Raw genomic sequence first — 18,436 nt, 5'->3', positions numbered from 1 at the left:
CATCAAAGAATGCACAGACCTGAATTTCCCAGATTCCCAGAGAGCTGCTAGAGACAAGAACTGACGAAGAGAACTGGTCTAGAAATCATCCGTGTTGCCCCGATGAATCTCCATTGTGTTATGGATAGGTGAAGATGAAGATAATGAATTGGTCTCTGTGTATGGACTCCTAGAGAAGAATACAAATGGTTTTTTTTCCAAAGAGAAAGTGTGAATGGGTTCTCCAATTTAGAATAATCATGTATTATTTTAAGCTAACATAAGATAGCATTGTACATGTTGCAATTTTGCAGGTTATCTCTTGAAGGAGGAGCCCCTGCTGCTAACAGTGATGCTGTTTCTGAAGCTGTTTCATCAGTCAGTACCAGCTGCCGACAGCAGTTCACGTCTCCATTCCTTGACAGTAGCAACGGTCCTGGAGTACCTGTCATGAACACACTGAGTGGTAAAATACCTTCAGCCCATTGTGCAGCTCATGGGTTAACAGCAAATGTGACATGCGAGGCAGCAAATAAAGAGGACCTGGACGATCTCGGGAAGGAATTGGGAGCTGTGCTGATTGCCCCTCATTCTAGTGAATCAGGTGAAACTTTAGTTTCTGGAATTTCTCAGCTCCTTTTAGAAATGAGGGTGGAGGGTAGATGGGGGTTGGTGAGGGGGTGGGGGGATTAATCGAGGACTATTTACTTTCAGGACAAATATCGGGAATTGATACACTCAACAGAGGACATTAGAGTACAGGAAAGTTGTACTGTTTAGCATCTGCTAACAGGCATTTACATTTTGCCTGTGCTCTGTGCTGCAGATCTGTTTACCAGTATATAGTTTGTACATACTTTTGACTTGGACTATGCCAGTACACTGAAATAGATTTCAGTATAACTGGTGAGAAGAAAAAATGAAAAACATCAATTTGGCCAACTAATGCCCGTCCTACCACAGTGAGCTTGGCATTCTCCATGTTTACAGTTGTATAGATCCCACAGAGTCTGTACCTTACAGTTTTGATGCTGCTGTTGGTCATTTGTCGACAGAGTGTCTTGACAAAAGTGAAAAGTTCACTGCCAGCACCTGCTTGTCATTGTTATGTGTTCAGCATTGAGACCTATCTGTGGTCAGTACAAGAGGCCAATGACTTAATCTCACAATGAATGTCTGTGCCCAACTCCCTACTTCCCCCTCCACCTCATTCACTTCCTCTCACAGAATCACTGCTGCACTATCACCTTCCCCTCCTTCCCTTCCTCTACTTTGACATTGACATTTTCTGTCTTTGTCACTTTCTCTTTCTTGCTCTCCCACTTCTCCTCCCATCTCTCTCTCTCTCTCTCTCTCTCTCTCTCTCTCTCTCTCTCTCTCATTCTTGTCTGAAGGTCCTGTGACTTCATACATTTCATACCGCAAATGAGATTCTCTTGTTCTATGTTCGCTGTATCTGCTGACCGCATACAAGAAACTCTTGTTCTGAACACCTACTTCCTGTTTCGCTGTTGCAATGCAGGTTTGCTCCCTTGCTGCTATCTGTTACTGGAAGAACACTTAAATGTTGAGGTTTTTATATTTGGATAACATCTCAGAACTGTGATTTAGTTAACAAAGTGGCACAGTGTCAAGTTTTGTCTCAACAAATGCAAATGAACTTGTATTAGAAGATATTCCTGATGATTCTAGTGACTTTGTACCAAGCAGTTCAGCTGAAAGTTCTTCAGAAAATGACAGTGAACTGACCAGTGATGGTGAAGTTGCTGTGTAGGATGCTCAGTTGTCTTCTTCACATGGGACTTAAAGACTTTGAATTTTCAAAGAGGGCATAGCACAAGAAATCGAGGGAGAGTTAACTCTTTCATTCCTAGTTTTCTATGAGCCATTACTTCCCCTTGTTCCTAGATTCCTTTTACGCATGTATACCCTTCATTCCTGGATTTAGAGAAGAGAAAGAAAGTACGAAGCAGGGTACTTATTTCGGAGACTTACGGCAACGCGGTTCATAACAGTATACTAAGATTGTTATATACCGTTGTGTACAGAATTGATGTGAGAAGGTGTATGTGACCGTGTTGACTCTATACGGTGACATCTCTGGTGACACTCAGGTGTAAAACAGGTGAGTTTAGGGTAAAACACAACGCATGCAAGTACGTACCATACGCAGGACAGTGTTTTGCTTGCACAGTGTTCACATCATGCAGGTACTCACCGAGTATGCCTTACATGTATCCCAGTGCCACACTGCTGGTCATATCCACAGAAAACTGTCACAATTGTCACTGCAGTTGTCCCAACCACATCATTGATTTGAAGTTTGTTTGCTGTCTAGAAGGGGATGTCTTTCACTACACAAGCAGCTGATGAGCCAGAATAAGAGCATTATTTACACAGTTATATGCACATACACTATTCACAAACAAAACGTTCTCTATATACATGTGTCATTGTCACAATCACCATGTCACATGTCACACAAAGGTGACACGCGTGTGGTACACCTTGAAGCAGTCGCGCTGGTTGGGTTGCTGCATAAATACACACCACACTTTTCACATTTGATTGTTGTCTTGCATTTTTTGAATGGGTTGTTGGCATAGCTGACACCAGGGTGTGTGTGGTTGTACTTGTTGTGTCGTGCTGTGCACACCACACAGGTGTGGTTGTCACCTTCTCCGCGAACAGGCCAGTGATCTGTGCGGTCAAGACGGGGGTCTGCTGCACTGGTTTCCGTTCTGGGTCGGCCAGGATGGGATTTTTCGACAAAATAATTGCCGATCAGTTGGTGGGCCAGGTCCAGCTTGAAGGAGAGCAGGTCTCGCTTGCTTTGTCCCTGAGGTCTGTGGTCTGTCACCTCCCCCTCAATGACAAAAGCGTTGTATATTGCTGTCTCCATCAGCTTTGTTTCCACCCGTCGATACCACTTCATGGACTTTTTTGACTTGTTTTGACGGGTGTTCTGGTCCAGTCTGTCCACACCATTCATGTTGACGGCGTAGGCAGCCACTGATGGGGGGCAAGGAAACTCCGCGACGGTCCCGTCTTTCTGGCGTCGTCTGGCAGTGGCACCTGAGTTGTCATGAGGTGGGTGTGCTGTGGAAAGGTAGTACACCATTCTGTTGTCTTTCCATGATGTTGCTATCATGTCACCACACTGTCGCCATTCAGAAGTGCCACGGGGAATCCGACGTGTTTCCGCCTTGGTCTTGACCAGATCACTTGGGTAGCCAAGACGGTTGGGTCGCATTGTGCCGCACAGGTACGTCCCCTTGCCCAACAGGTACTTTGCCAGCACAGGTGAGGTGTAAAAATTGTCTGTGAAGACAACGTGACCAAAGTCTTGAATTGGTTTGGTCAGACCAATCACAACACGGGCACTGAGCCCCATCAGTTTGTTCACTTGTTGTCCGTGTTTTCCTGTATACACCTCCATATTGTAGCAGTATGCTGTCTTGGCGTCAGCAAGTACCCACAGCTTGATACCAAACTTCACAGGTTTGTCCCTCATATACTGTTTGAAGCCTAAACGGCCCTTGAATGGTACCATCGCTTCATCAACTGTCACATTTTGGTAAGGAACAAACTCATTTCTGAAACTGTCCCTGACTTTGTCCAGAATGAAACGAAGTTTGTGGAGTTTGTCACTTCGATCAACAGGTGAAGTAGGATCAACAAAATACACGTATCTCCGAATCTGAAAGAATCGATCACGACTCATCACACTGCCAAACGGAGTACGGAGAAGAAAGTTTTTTGCACTTGTGCTCCAATAGTGTGTGTCTCTGTCAAGTCGCACAATGTCCTTCATTATCAGCAGCCCGTAATATACCTTCATTTCTTCCAGTGTAATGGGTTTCCACTCACCTTTGTTTTTTTCTGGCTCCTCAGTCCGTTTCTTTGTGGCATTGTTGTTCGTGAAGTTGACAATAGAACGAAACACTTCATCGGAATAAAACAGCTGAAAGTAATCCAGTGCTGTCATCGATGTATCCAGCACGCGAACAGGTCCTGATCGGCGATTGAACGACGTTCTGGTGCTAGGGTCAGGTGCAACGTAATTACCGCTCACCCACTCAAACCGTGGCCGCGTGTAAAACAAAGGCAGGTTTTCATCATCCAGCTCCTCTCCACTTTCGTCACCCGCTATTTGTGCTTCTATTGCAGCAGCGAACTGTGCTCTCTCCTCTTCATTTAGTTGCAACAGATCGAAATCATCATCTGGTAAAGCATTGTAAAATTCATCATCAGAAAACTGGTCTGAATCCGAATTTTCTACACCTTCCATCTTCCGTGTTCGTGTGTTCACTCAGAAATGCCACGTCTGCAGTTGCACACTGGCAGGAATGAAGCAGTGGCCACTTTCCCACGGCCCAGGGAGGGAGAGGGGGGTGTCTGGCATCCATTCCATTCATAAACACTGCCCCACAAGTGCCCCGGTCAAGGATAGATGACGCGCGCTGATGACGCGACTCGCGCGAAGTTCAAAGCGCTTACCGCGAGAACCGATTTTCCGGGCGGCAGGAAGGAAAGGAGGAATTTTCTGCTGCACGGTTTACCGGCCTCCAGGAATGAAGGGTATGATTCTAGCAAACCGGAAAACCGTGCTGCCGGAATGAAAGAGTTAATATAACGAATGCACATCAGCTCTTTGGACAGAAGATGGCACTGACAACCTCTTCAGGTAATTTTTTTTTTTTAATTTTACGTTCTATTTTTAGTAATAATCCCAGTAACAAATCTGTTGTATGTTTCAGTGTCTGATAGTAAACATGGCTCTTTCAGTGAAAAAAATTGCAGTGCTTTACCTAGATTTTGTACATGTTATTTTTACACCAAAGGAAAAGAAAAACAACAGATTATCTATTGTCTTACATAAATGCAGGTGTGACAGACAGGAAATATGTATCAAAGACCCAGCTTTGTCAGTTTGGTTTCAATTTTATTTAATGTACAAAGTGCTGACCATTATTAATTATACAAACCATTTGTTGCATACTCTACATTGGTGACCCCGTTCCAGAACACATAAGAAATGGCACAAGAGTCTCCTGAAGCAAACATTCTGGCAAACTTAGTAACTCAAATGCAGACTCTTGTTAGTCAACCTACTAACGAAGTGAATGCAGTGTCTGTGAAGCTCCCAGAATTCTGGATTAAATCTCCAGAAGTGTGGTTCACGAGGGTTGAAGCTCAGTTTGGCACCAAAGCTATCACACAAGATCAAAGTATGACTACATTGTCAGTTCTCTTGACATCAACACTGCAGATGAAGTGCAATCAATTCTCAATCCACCAGCTGTAAACAAATATAACACTTTGAAAAGTGCTCTCATCAAGACATTTGGAAAATCCCAGGCCCAGAAAGATGCAGAGTTACTCAATCTCAATGGACTTGGTGACAAACGTCCTACTGCCCTCATGCGTAAGATCAATGCACTGAATGATGATCCACAGACACTGAAGCGTGCACTTTTTCTGTCGAACCTTCCTGACGACATTCGTAGCATCCTCGCAGGACATAACATTGATAATGTAGAAGAGCTTGCTGAAGTTGCAGACCGTATCTGAGAAACATGCACTGCAGGTGTCCAACAGATTTCAGTGGTTCAACCTGACACATATGGTGTGACCATGGGCCCATCTGTGGAAGCTGTATCTGCCGCTAAAAGATTTCAGCAAAACTCCCGCTCACTTCATCAGAGTAATTCAATTCCAGCTTCACGATCAACAGCACAGTCCTCTGTGTGTTTCTACCATCAGAGATTTGGACCAGATGCTCTTCGCTGCCAGCCTGGTTGCAAGTTCGCATCTCTTCTGAAGAATAAACAAGACACATCATTGTCGGGAAACGACAAAGCCGGTCACTAAACGTGGTAGGGGCCGTCATTTCAAACTCAAACTTGTTCTCTGTTTTAGATCACCGCACTGGACAATCCTTCTTGATCGATACTGGTGCTGACGTGTCGGTGTATCCCACAGAATACTAAACAGGCAGAAGGGACATTCCTTCTTCGCGTGATCGGAAAACGCGTTCCGGTTGGCCAAGGCGTCCGCCATCTTGTTTACCCTGTAACTCGTGAGAGGCGGCGTCGCACACATACACACACGCCTTATGTCGGAGTCATTGGAAAGTCGCTTTCCAAGTTTCGTTTTACCACACACTGATTTTGAGTGTACTATCTGTTTCTTTCTTTCTATGTGCTTCTGACCAGATAAATTCGGCTGTGCACATACTTGACTGAATCAGAGTTCGCTAGATTGCGCCGATCGACTGATTGCGCGTAACACTAACAGGCGGAGTTTGCAAGGAAAGAGGAGGGGTGGGGATGGTGTCCGCGTTGTTTCTGCACTTCATTACATTTACCCTATAACACCCGTAAAGAAGCTGAATATGACTGAGTCTATTCATCACTGGGCCAAAGTATTTTTAGGCCTACTGGCAAACTCTAGCCTGTGATTACATTGTCAGTCACTTCAGATGAATCTGTGTGCATGTTTGTAACGCGAGTGAGATTGTGAGTGTATGTATGCGTGTTTGGATAACATTCCTCTTCAGCATTAAAAACATACAAGGACACATTTTTTCATTATAACAGCAAAACCCCTTATAGGCGGTCACTGTATGAGCAGTACCAGTGGGATGGTTCTCACATGGAGTTTTCCACCTCAAACGAGGAAGAAAAAGAAGAAGGCAATTCAGCGTTTCCAAGCACTTTTGCTTCCTATATTTATTAATTCAAACTTCTTTTGAGAGGCCGCCTCTAATTTACAGCCACTACTTCCTGGATAAAGGGGTGGCCGCCCAAGAGAGGATTTACTGTATATTATTGTATTAAAAATCATTGTATTAAAATAGTGTACTCACATCAATGCACCTTCCTCGATCAGCCACAGAATTGTGAATGTCACAGAATGTAGAGTAGGCATCACTGTCAGTGTCAATCTAACATTTTTCACCCAAACAACAGATAATGAAGATTACTGTCATTTGACACATTTCACAAATAGGTCACTGTATCGTGCACTGCCAGTGTTGCTCAGATTATAAATAAATCCTCAGAGTATCACACAGTCAATGTCATACATTGCACAGATAGGGAAATCCTAATAGCATTATACTGTCACCAGTGTCAGTGTCACACACACGTTGCAGAGATAGGGAAATCCTTAGAGTGTCATATACTGTCACCAGTGTCAATGTCACACATTGCAGCGATAGGAAATTCTAAGAGTGTCACGCACGGTCTGTGTCACACATTGCACATATATGTATGTCAATCCTAAGAGTAGGCCTACTACGTCTTCAATGTTAGTCAGACATTTCACAGATAATATGTTGATATAAACTGATAGTATCACTTTATTCACTGGTCCCAATTTCATGATTGTCAGCTGCACATTACATGTTCAGCTTCTTGTCCTTGTTTAACTCAGAACCTCGCTTTGATGATTTCAGCTGTTGGTTCAGGAGTTTCACCTCATGAAATATTCTGACTGTGCAGTATGAGGACAGAAGAACATCCATACAGTCACATGTGTGAATATTTGCAAAACTATTCAAAATTACCTGCCTAGGGTTTTGGCTTGGCAAGCCATTTGATGTGCACTGCCTGAAATGATTTTCAAACTGATAAAACATCTGTAGTTGTGGCCTGGTCACTCTTGTCAGTGCACCTGGTTTGTACTCTTTTAGAGTGAGAAGAGTTGGATATTCTTGAGAAGGTGGTGCACCGAGGTTTTCATCTGAACACTTTGTACAGCTGATGTTTCTTCTTCTCGCTACTGCTCCTGCGATATATTCTACGATGTCACATTCAATGGGAGGAAGGTCTGCATCTGTAATTGTAATATCTGCAGTGGAAAAAGAGGCTTGTTTGTCACAACTCTGGTTGCTTGGCACTGAAGAGCATACATTCTCTGAAGACACTGGGCTGACAGCTGGATGTGCCCCATGTTCACCATCGGGTAGACAGTTGGCTCTGTCACTGTCAATTCTGGGCTCTTTAGCAGGTGGTTCATCAAGCGGTGCCACATCACTGACATTACTGCTGTTGGTACAAGGGCTGGCTTCAGAATCTGAATCGGAATGTTGTCTTTTTCGTTTATCTATTGCCACAATGACGTCTCTCTTCTTTGGTTGAGGTCGTCGACAATCTAGAGAGGGAGGAGGATTTGGGCAGGTGACGAGGGTAGGGACTGCAGTTGGAAGGAGTCTAGATTCCTGAATGTTCGTCGGGCAGTTGAAAGCCTTCTCCGCAAAGTGCACTGAGCACACCTGTTTCCTCTTGATGTTGGAGATGTTGACGTCAGCTCGTTGGATGTTGATGACCCATTTCTGGCATCTTAATAAAAAATAAAAAAAAGTATTTTTATTTACTCACAGATGCATCCAAGTTGATTTGTACTTGTCACCTTGCCTAACTAGGGTGTTTGATGATTATTCTCTACACAGAGGCTCAGGAGTAGCAGGCCATGAGTTCATGTTGCCTGTACCTTGTGGTCCCAGCATGCCCTTCCAGTTTGTGTAGTCAGTGCCAACTTGTGTTGAAGTCATCCAGCAGTATAACCGTATTTCCAGGAGTTACAGCCTTCACAAGATTGTTCAGATCCTCGTTGAAGGTTTCCTTCACTTAATTGCTGTTTGTCAGTGTCGTGGCATATGCACTGATGACTTTGACATGCCAGGAGGCATTCAGTGGAAAGCAAAGCCTCATTATTATTATTATTATTATTAGCATTTATGCCCAATCTTGAAAATAAGACCTAGGCGTTTACAAATAGATCACATTTGTAAATTTAAAAAAGGAAAAATTGAACACAAGATACCAAACAATGAAAATTATTCCCCCCCCCCCCCCCCCCCCCCCCAACACACACACACACACACACACACACAATACTAAATACTACCAAGCACACACGCATGCACACACACACAAGTCATAACACACAATCATAAATAGTACTCAATCAAAAATACCACCAACAAATTCTGAAACTATCAAAACTCACTCACTCACAAACAGTCATTTTAGTCACTCGTTGATGGTGGTAGGGAGGTCTAGTAACTGCTTGAGAAGTGATGACTTGATTGCCAGTCCTATCTCTTGGATTCTTTCTTCGTCTTGGGCTTTTCGCTTTTTCAGAAGAAAGTGTAACAGCCTTAGGTTCAGCAACAGATCCTTCATCTGCCAGTCAAGTTTCGCTGAGTGCAGCAATATCGATGCTGTAGTATGACAGTTCTTTTGTGATGAGGGCTGTTCTCTCAGGTTTTGAGATTTGCCTGTCCATAAGTGTTCGGACATTCCATGCTCCGAAGATCATCTTAACTGAAGATCATCTTAGGGAACAGCTGGCAGGAACGGCTACATCTGGGACCAGAGGAGGACAGCATCCATCAAATGGGTCGAGCTCAGCAAGTCATCATTTTCAGACTGCGCACAGGCCACCGCCAGCTCCTCTCTCATCTTTACAAATTGAAAATTTCCCACACAGACCAATGTTGGTGTGACGTCGCTCGTCAAACTCCAGTCCATGTCCTGTAAGACTGCCTTCTACATGAAGAGCTGAGGCGCCAGATCTGGCCCAGTCCCGCAGAGCTCCAGGGAAAGTTCTGGGGAACAGCAGCAGAGCTCCTACGCACTTTGTCATTCACTCCAGTCTGACCATCTGAGCATGGCCTGGGAATGCTGAAGAAGAAAATTCATCATTCACTTCGCCATAGCAAGTGCAATACTGCATACATTAAGTTAAACAACCTTTGTACTACTCTGAGTGTTTCTTTTTTGTGTGTGAGGGAATGTTAGTGATTCTGAGCGCCTGAAGTGGGATACTCTTGCTCTCCAAACAGCAGCACTGCAAAAGTTTGCCAATGTCTGCTTCTGGTTGGTGACAAAAAGTAGGTCACAGGTATTTCGACTCTCAACCAATCTGTACGATAGACCTGTCAAAAGATCATGTTCAATACTTTTACCTGGGCTAATTTTCATTTTGATACCTATAAAAAAAAAATATAAAAAATTGGCCCGAAATTTACCTTATGCTTTGACGCTCCACTGCACTTTCCAAACAAAATAAATGTTTTCCATTGAATCCACTGCTAAAATGTTCATTCTTTCCTCTTTAAAATGACTTAAAAATTACCCAGAAGCATTTGAGCCACAATGTGGTTTCAATGCCCAGCTTTTTAGAATTCTTGTTGCAGAGCTCAGCCTAGTTCAGGTTTTGTTGTGATAGAAATCATAGACCAAGTATTGAATTCTGGTTGTTGAAGTTTTATTTTTTAAGATATTGAAGAAAGAAATGGAAGTTTCGATCGCAATAGTCAGATCTGAAGTGGCCTTTTGAATGAAGAGGAGAAGCAGTAGAATGATTCAAATACTGGGGGAAATCAATAACTTTAATGGAATCCAAGTTTACATAAATTATTTTAGTATGTGAATGATTTTTTTGAGGTAATGTCATTGTTTTATGTTGTGAAACAATTTTCTTTCCAACAATGAAAGACAGCCAAGAACTCAATCAAAATAGCGGACAAATTATTTACCATATATGTATGTGTGTGTGTGTGTACGTAGGCACCAAAGTGAGCACAAAAAGCATCATTAATTGTCCCTGATTTTTCCTATGTATCCCTGATTTTTGTGGTCTCTTCCCCTGAATGTGAAATCTTGGGGTAAGGCATGTCTGCAGAGGATGGGTGGAGGTACAAAAACACTATTTTGTATTTAAAGTTTTTCACTGTGCATTCTACAGTTTGAGCCGAGTTGAAAGACTGTATGGGCACTGTTGATGTTTATTGGAAATGGGTGCAGTAGATTCACAGACTTCTTTTCTTTCTGTGATTGGTGGAGTAGTGTGTTCCAATGTTCCAGATTGTTTTCTCGATGCACTTGATTTGGCATCCTCTGACTATTGTTGCAGGGTACAGCACTGCCAGGTCTTCGGCATTCAATTCCAGTGCTTTTGGACCAGTGACACAGGCGTCTCTGAGCTCACGAGTCGCTTTCCCTCGTCCTCTGATCTCTCCTGCCAGGCTGGGTGTGGTTTCCTTTTCCCAGACAGGTGGGTCTTTTTGGTTTTGTTCAGTCACGCCACTTATTTTTTCTTCCTGCATCTGGAAATGGTTTGTTTTTCCTCTAATTAGTGATTGTTTCATTTTTATCTCTGTTCCTGTTGGTGTGAAACAGTGGTGAAAGAAAATCTGATCAGTGATGGTTTGACAAAGTTATTAATTTACTGTGTTCAAGTGAGAATACATGAATCCATACTCGGATGCTGTTACTTGTTTTATTCGATTGTCAGTGCATACAGTCCCATGAGTCCACTAGCTAATAAATAAACTTTTGTGCAATACCACATTTTTTTGTAAGTTTTTTTCTGGATCAGGAACATGGACAAACTCATTTTCTGTGGAATCACAAATCGAGTTTTTACTTCACAAGATCACAAGATAATTTATTGTCCTTAAAAGGAGATGCTTGATGTGGTGGCACACAGTTAAATCCCATATGGTATAGATACCTACATAAACCATTAAGATGACTTGCATATGCTCAGTGCACACAATCTCAGCTGCATCAAATATCCATGCGCCCGCCATCAGTCTCCATTTCACACTCATAAGAAATTACTAAAAACATGTAAAATGACCTTCAAATATAAACAAGTAGGTTACAATAATAAGTAAGCCTGTAAATCAAGGAGAGTTTATTACATAAATAAATGATTAAATATATAAGTAAATGACAATAACAACAATAATAATAATTGTAATAATAATAATAACAGCAACAACAATGATAATGATAATAATAAATAAATGAATAAATAAATTAAGACTCCTTGTCCTATAGTAGAAACTAGGCACAGCCTGGAATTAAAACACAACACTCAATACCTAAAAACTGACAATAGTATTAAAATTGCAGTATTAAAACCACACACACACACACACACACACACACACACACACACACACACACACACACACACACACACACACACACACACACACACACACACATACACACACACACACGCACGACATTATCTCAACGTAAAATGAAGAATGAATTGATAATATATGATGAAAAATATAAAATATGCACAGTCATACTCACACTGTATGTAGCATTTCCTAAACAAAACAAGAATAGATTGTTAACACATGATGAAAAATATGAAAATAAGCACAATCAGCATCTTAAGACTTACGGTTATAGATGAAAACATGATTTAATGAAATTGCTCTCTACATCACAACATGATAGACCAGACCTAAGTTTAAAATTTCTGAAACACACACATGCATGTACACATGCATGTGCACACACACATCACCCACACACACCGCACACACTCATCACACACAATTGAATGTACACTTCAGTGGAATGATGGCCAAGAGGTGACGCATCCGCCTAGGAAACGAAAGAATCGGAGCGCGCTGGTTCGAATCACGGCTCAGCTGCCGATATTTTCTCCCCCTCCACTAGACCTTGAGTGATGGTCTTGATGCTAGTCATTCAGATGAGACAATAAACCGAGGTCCCATGTGCAGCATGCACTTTGCGCACGTAAAAGAACCCACGGCAACAAAAGGGTTGTTCCTGGCAAAATTCTGTAGAAAAATCCACTTCAATAGGAAAAAACAAATAAAACTGCATGCAGGAAAAAATGTTAAAAAAAAAAAAAAAAAAAAAAAAAAAAAACACACCAAAAACAAAATGAGTGGCGTTGTATTGTAGCAGCCCGAATTTCACACAGAGAAATCTGTTGTGACAAAAAGAAAAGTACAATACAATCATGATTAAAACAGTCAGCTCACTGAACCAGGCAGCCATGCACCAACCCATCAAATCAGTCAAAAACATTCAGTCACACAATCAGTCAGTCGGTCCAGCATATAAAGGTGGTGAGGAGTATAACAGGCTCAATAAACCGAGACAGGGGATGGGGTATGGCAGATAATAGCACCATTTCAGACCTCCTAGGTTCTTCCCCATAACTTGTTCAGGCCTCTGATGGCGGATGGAGGAACGAAGCTCTGAAACCCTGAGATGCAGTCTGACAGGGCAGGGTGCAGTGGATGGTCAGGGTCCTGGAGAATAGTACAGGCTTTTTTCTGGCTTGACGGGTGTGACGTCCTGGCCAGTGACCTTGGCTGTGGCTGAAACAATCCTGTCCGGTCTCTCTGTGTCGGCTTTTTTAACCTTTCCCACACATGCAAGACGCGCGCGCACACACACACACACACACACACATACTCACACTCACACACACACACACACACACTCTCTCTCTCTCTCTCTCTCTCTCTCTCTCTCTCTCTCTCTCTCTCTCTCTCTCTGATGTGTGTGTGTACATAGACACCTCTACACAGACACACACACACACACACACACACACTGTTCGTGCACATATACACGCATTCACACACTGATGCGCGCGTGCACACAGACACACACACAAATGCGTGCCTGCGATCTCTGTCCCTGTTTGGCCACACTTTGTGGAACGAAACCCGCAACACTTGACTAATGCTCTGTGTGTGTGTGTGTGTGATGAGATTAGGTCAGCTGATAATGCAGTGATACATTTGATGGCTGCAGTTTGTCGATGTTTTTTAGATCAGGGATCTATGGATGAAGTACAAAAGATGTATCTCCATTTCGATCTGAAATGTCTTTTTGGTTTTGTATCAGATTTTAGCTTATTGGAAACACTGTTCTTTTTCTTTTTTAGTGTTTATATGCATACCCACACAGCCCATCCTCTACTCACACACGCACACACACACACACACACACACGCACACACACACACATATAGACACACACACACACATATAGACACACACACACACACACACACAAAAACGCATGCGCGACCATTCTGTATGCTGTCAGAAAGGATTGTAAAAGTGCCCACACAAGTGTGATTCTTTATACCCCTTCCCCTTATTTCCCCCCTCCCCTCCTCCCTTATCGCATGATGCCATAACAGACATGAGCATGGTGTGTTTACTGTACGGAGTTCAACTGATGCCAGTGGCACTGGTACCATACCAGTCCCCTTTCCCTTGTCCGAGATGTTTGCATTCCTGGCGCTTTTTTTTCTGCATAGGCAGGTTTCCTGTCTTTCGAACTGATTGGAATAAGAAAAAAATTAAGTATCAACTAGATTTAGATCAGTGGATTTGAGACAAAGGTTTTTCCAACTGGATAAAAATAGCAGGTACCAATCAGTTCTGATGATTTTTTTTTTACATGAAAGACAATACATTCAGAATTGTATATAAATCAGTTCTTTTATCTAGTACAATAGTTATCCATTTTGGAAATGGGTTAAACTTAAGAGTAAAACCACAGACTTGCACCAGGATATGATGCACAACAGAGAAAAAGGTAGCAGCGGACGGAACCGAATCTGGCCTGGTCTCGGTGGCACCGAATCCAAAAGGTGGGCAAGAAGCACTTTCATACCAATGCCTGCCCCCCTCTCTCTCTCTCTAGCAGGCATGAGTGACGTCACATAAACAACGGGTGGCACTCAAGGCTAGTTCTTTGCAAGTATGGGTGGCTTCACACCCACGACGTACAGCACACAAAATCTATTCTTTGAGAGTATGGGTGTGCACACACCCACAACGTACTTGGATGTTTATTGTATATTTATTTCTTTGTTTATGGATAAAACAAAATAATTTTCATTGATATGTATTATGATACATTATTAACAAAGTCATGAAATTTAATGGAAGTGGCTTCAAAATTATTTGAGTTACAGAACAAAAAACGTGTGTGGGTGTGAGCACACCCATGATATAAAGGAAAAATTAAGAGAGCTGAAACAACTCAGCTGGTTGTACAGGAGAAAAGACTGGATTGTGGACTGAAAGAACAAGTTGAGGATGGTAATGCTCACTCTGAACTGTTTGAGTTTCCTCAGAAAGTACAGGCGCTGGCTGGCTTTCTTGCAGCAGGCGTTGATGTTGGGGGGTCCACTCAAGCTTCTCATTGATGACTGTGCCAAGGTATTCATAAGTGTGCACAATGTGCAATTCCTCACCCTTGATGACAAGTGGGTCCATGCTATTTCCTGCGGAAGTCAATCACCATTGGCATCTCTTCTGTCGTGGGGACATTGAGCTTAAGGAAGTTCCTGTCGTACTAGTCCACCAGCTCACCAACCGCATCACAATACTGGCTTTCATCAGAGTCTCGCATCAGTCCCGAGAGGGATGTGTCATCCGCAAACTTGATTTGCAGGTTGCAGACCTCTCTCATGCAGCAATCAGCAGTGTAGATGGTGAAGAGAACGGGTGAAAGGACACATCCCTGTGGTGCCCCAGTGTTGGTCACCAAGACGTTGGAGATGGCACGACCCACTCGACCCGCTGAGTCCTGTTGGTCAGGAAGCTGAAGACCCAGGAGATGATGGTGGGTTTGACAGCTATAGACAGCAATTTTCTGATGAGGAGATGAGGCTGAATGGTGAAAAGCACTTGAAAAGTCCACAAAGGGGATCCTGGCATGTCTCTTAGGTTTGTCAAGGTACTGGTAGAGATGGTGCAACAGCGTCAGGATGGTATCTTCTGTGTTCCTGCCTCCGCTGTAGGCAAACTGAAAAGGATCTTGGTGGGCTTCAGTCTCACTCTGGAGGTGCTTGAGGATAATCCTTTCTGCACATTTCATTGGGACCGATGTCAGCTAAACAGGTATGTAAGTGTTGAGGTGGCGGCAGACAGTTTTCTTCCTGGGCACTGGAATGATTGTGGAAGATTCCACAGTTGTGGAACATGGCCCTCCTGAAGTGACTGCTGGAACAGCTCCTTGAAGACATAGGCCAAGGAGTCACTGCAGGTCTGCAGGGTCTTGCAGCCAATGCTGTCAGGACCAGGAGCCCTTATAATAATTATGATGATAATAATAATGGGCATTTATGGTGCTTAATCTTACCAAAGCCTTAAGCGCTTACAAAAACAAAAATACATATAGGACAAGTATACTGGGATGAAACAGCACAGGCATCAAGGGACAGTCACCACTTGCACAACGAATTTGCCATTCTCTTATCACGCACACAACAGATACACACGCAGAAGGGACACACAAACTGGAGAGGAATGAAATAGAGATGCCAATCAGGATGTGAAAAGAGTTGTTTTAGAAGAAGATTTGAAGGATGACAAAGAAACCGAACTGCGGAGGGAAAGAGGGAGCTTATTCCACGAGGACGGGGCCTGGAAAGAGAATGAGCGTTGGCCCACGATCTTGGTATTAAAGCACAGAATACGAAGAAGGTAAGACTCAGATGAGGAGCACAACTGTCGCAATGGAGTGTACAGATGAAGAAAATCAGTAAGATAGGAAGGAGCAAGACCATTCAGGGATTTAAAGCACAGCAGAGACAGTTTATATTCAATTCGTTTCTTGACAGGGAGCCACTGAAGAAACAAAGCAAGGGAGTGGTATGGGTAGATTTAGAGCATCTCATGACTAGACGAGCAGCATTGTTCTGCACCTTTTGAAGTGGAACAAGAAGATTCTGAGGAAAGCCAGCAAGGACAGAATTACAATAATCCAGTCTTGAGAGAACAAAAACAGAAACAAGAGCTTTGATGGCCTCTTCAGAAAAAAGGAAGACGAACAGAACCAATGCAGCGAAGCTCCAAGTAGCATGCACGAGGAAACATGATGGTGAAACGACAGTGTCTGATCAAGTGTGACACCCAGGTTGCGCACAGTCATAGACGTCTGAATGAGGCAGTTATCCAATTTAACTGAAGTGGGAACAGAATCAGTGGACAGAAGTCTTTTGGGTGCAATGAAAATTATTTCCATTTTGTCATTGTTCAGCTGAAGTTTGTTGTTTGTCATCCATGCTTTAATGTCTGAAATGTATTCAGCCCTCTAAACAGGTTGCGGACTTACTCCTCATGGATGGTGACTGGTGATCCGGACATCTGGTGTAGTGTCCATTGCCTGCCGCTGCTCGTGGCTGAAGTCACGCTGGTTGAACCATGCATAAAACATGTTCAGTTCATCAGCCAGCTGCTTTTGATCATCTGCCTGCAGGTCAGCTTTCTTCGGCTTGTACCCAGTAATAGTTGAGATGTTCTGCCAGCATTGTCTGGGGTTGCCTTGCTGGAAGTTCTCCTCGAGTTTAGCTGAGTAATTCTTTTTCTCTGCTTTAATCTTCCTGTCGAATTTCTTCTGGATCTGCCTCCTTTTCTCCATATTGCTCTCCTTCACAGCTGCCTTTCTCTCAGCAGTTGCCGCAGCTCCATGGTTACCAAGGGCTTTGTGTTCGGGTACAGCTTCACCTGTTTCGTCTGCAGGACAAAGTCCACGCAGAAGTTGATAAAGCTGGAGATGATGTCAGTTGTTTCATCCAGAGAGTTCTCATCATCCAGGAAGACATTCCAGTCTGTGCAATTAAAGCAGGCATTGAGACTGTCTGCTGACACCTGGCTCCACACTTTGATGGTCTTCATAACTGGTTTGGACTGCTTCAGCTTCTGCTTGTAGGCAGGTATCAGCTGCACCATCTGATGAATAGAACAGCCAAGGTTGGGAAGAGCTCATGATTTGAAGGCATCCCTGATGTTCCCATAGCACAGGTCTAGTGTGCTGTCACCGCGTGTGGTGCAGGTCACATACTGTTTGAAAGTGGGCAGCACCTTGTTCAGCCTGCACTTGTTGAAGTTGCCCACATTGAAGCAAAGAGCATTAGGGAACAGCAAGGACAGATGGTGGATGACGCCATTCAGTGTGTTTGTGGCAGTCCCAGTGTTGGCTCTGGGGTGGATGTAAACTACTGTGTTGAATGCCTGCTTGAACTCCTGGGGCAGATAGAAGGACCAGAGTGCAACAGTCAGCATCTCAATGTCTTCGTGGCAGAGGGACTCCCTCACCTTCACGTTGGTGCACCAGCGGTTGTTAACAAAAACACAAGCACCACCACCATGACTCTTGCCTGTGTTTTCAGCTGATCGGTCGCAGCAGTAAACGCTAAAGCCAGGGATGTCAGGATCAGTATCATCTTCCCTCAGCCATATCTCTGAGAAGCACAGAATGTTGGCTTCACGGAATTTGTGCAGGTACTGGCAGCAAGCAGTTAGTTCATCACACTTGTTGCCTAACAACTGTGCATTGCTGAGTATGATTGAAGGAAGTGGAAGCTTGAACCTACGTCGGTGCATACGAATATGCACTCCCCCTCATCTACCTCTCTTTCGTCGTCAAAAGTCCTAGAACGGTGGGTCACGCAGGAAGGTGAAATGAAGCATTACCACCCTCTACTCGAGGCTTCCTGCATACATAGAGCAGTTCATGTGAATAGTGTATGATGACTAAAGACCACACTTTCACTGAACTGAATCAAGGGCAGCCACCCGATTAGACACAATTGAACACACTCCTTTACAGGTCAAAGGTCAATAAAA

General features: G+C 43.5%; 1 protein-coding gene across 4 annotated transcripts in view; it reads left to right on the top strand.

The window, feature by feature from the left end:
- Positions 1-18,436, top strand: part of LOC143287541 (uncharacterized) — a 74,957-nt gene that overhangs the window by 37,613 nt on the left and 18,908 nt on the right. For all 4 annotated transcript variants that reach the window (XM_076595597.1, XM_076595596.1, XM_076595595.1 and 1 more), the window contains exons 7-8: positions 294-583; positions 10,909-11,049. In XM_076595597.1, coding sequence (XP_076451712.1) covers positions 294-583; positions 10,909-11,049 — 431 coding nt within the window. The remainder of the gene's footprint in view (positions 1-293; positions 584-10,908; positions 11,050-18,436) is intronic.

The sequence above is a fragment of the Babylonia areolata genome, chromosome 11 (assembly GCF_041734735.1).
Source record: "Babylonia areolata isolate BAREFJ2019XMU chromosome 11, ASM4173473v1, whole genome shotgun sequence".
NCBI classification, from domain to species: Eukaryota; Metazoa; Mollusca; class Gastropoda; order Neogastropoda; family Buccinidae; genus Babylonia; species Babylonia areolata.
The sequence above is the reverse complement of the archived record's forward strand: the minus strand, read 5'-3'. Positions and strand labels throughout refer to the sequence as shown.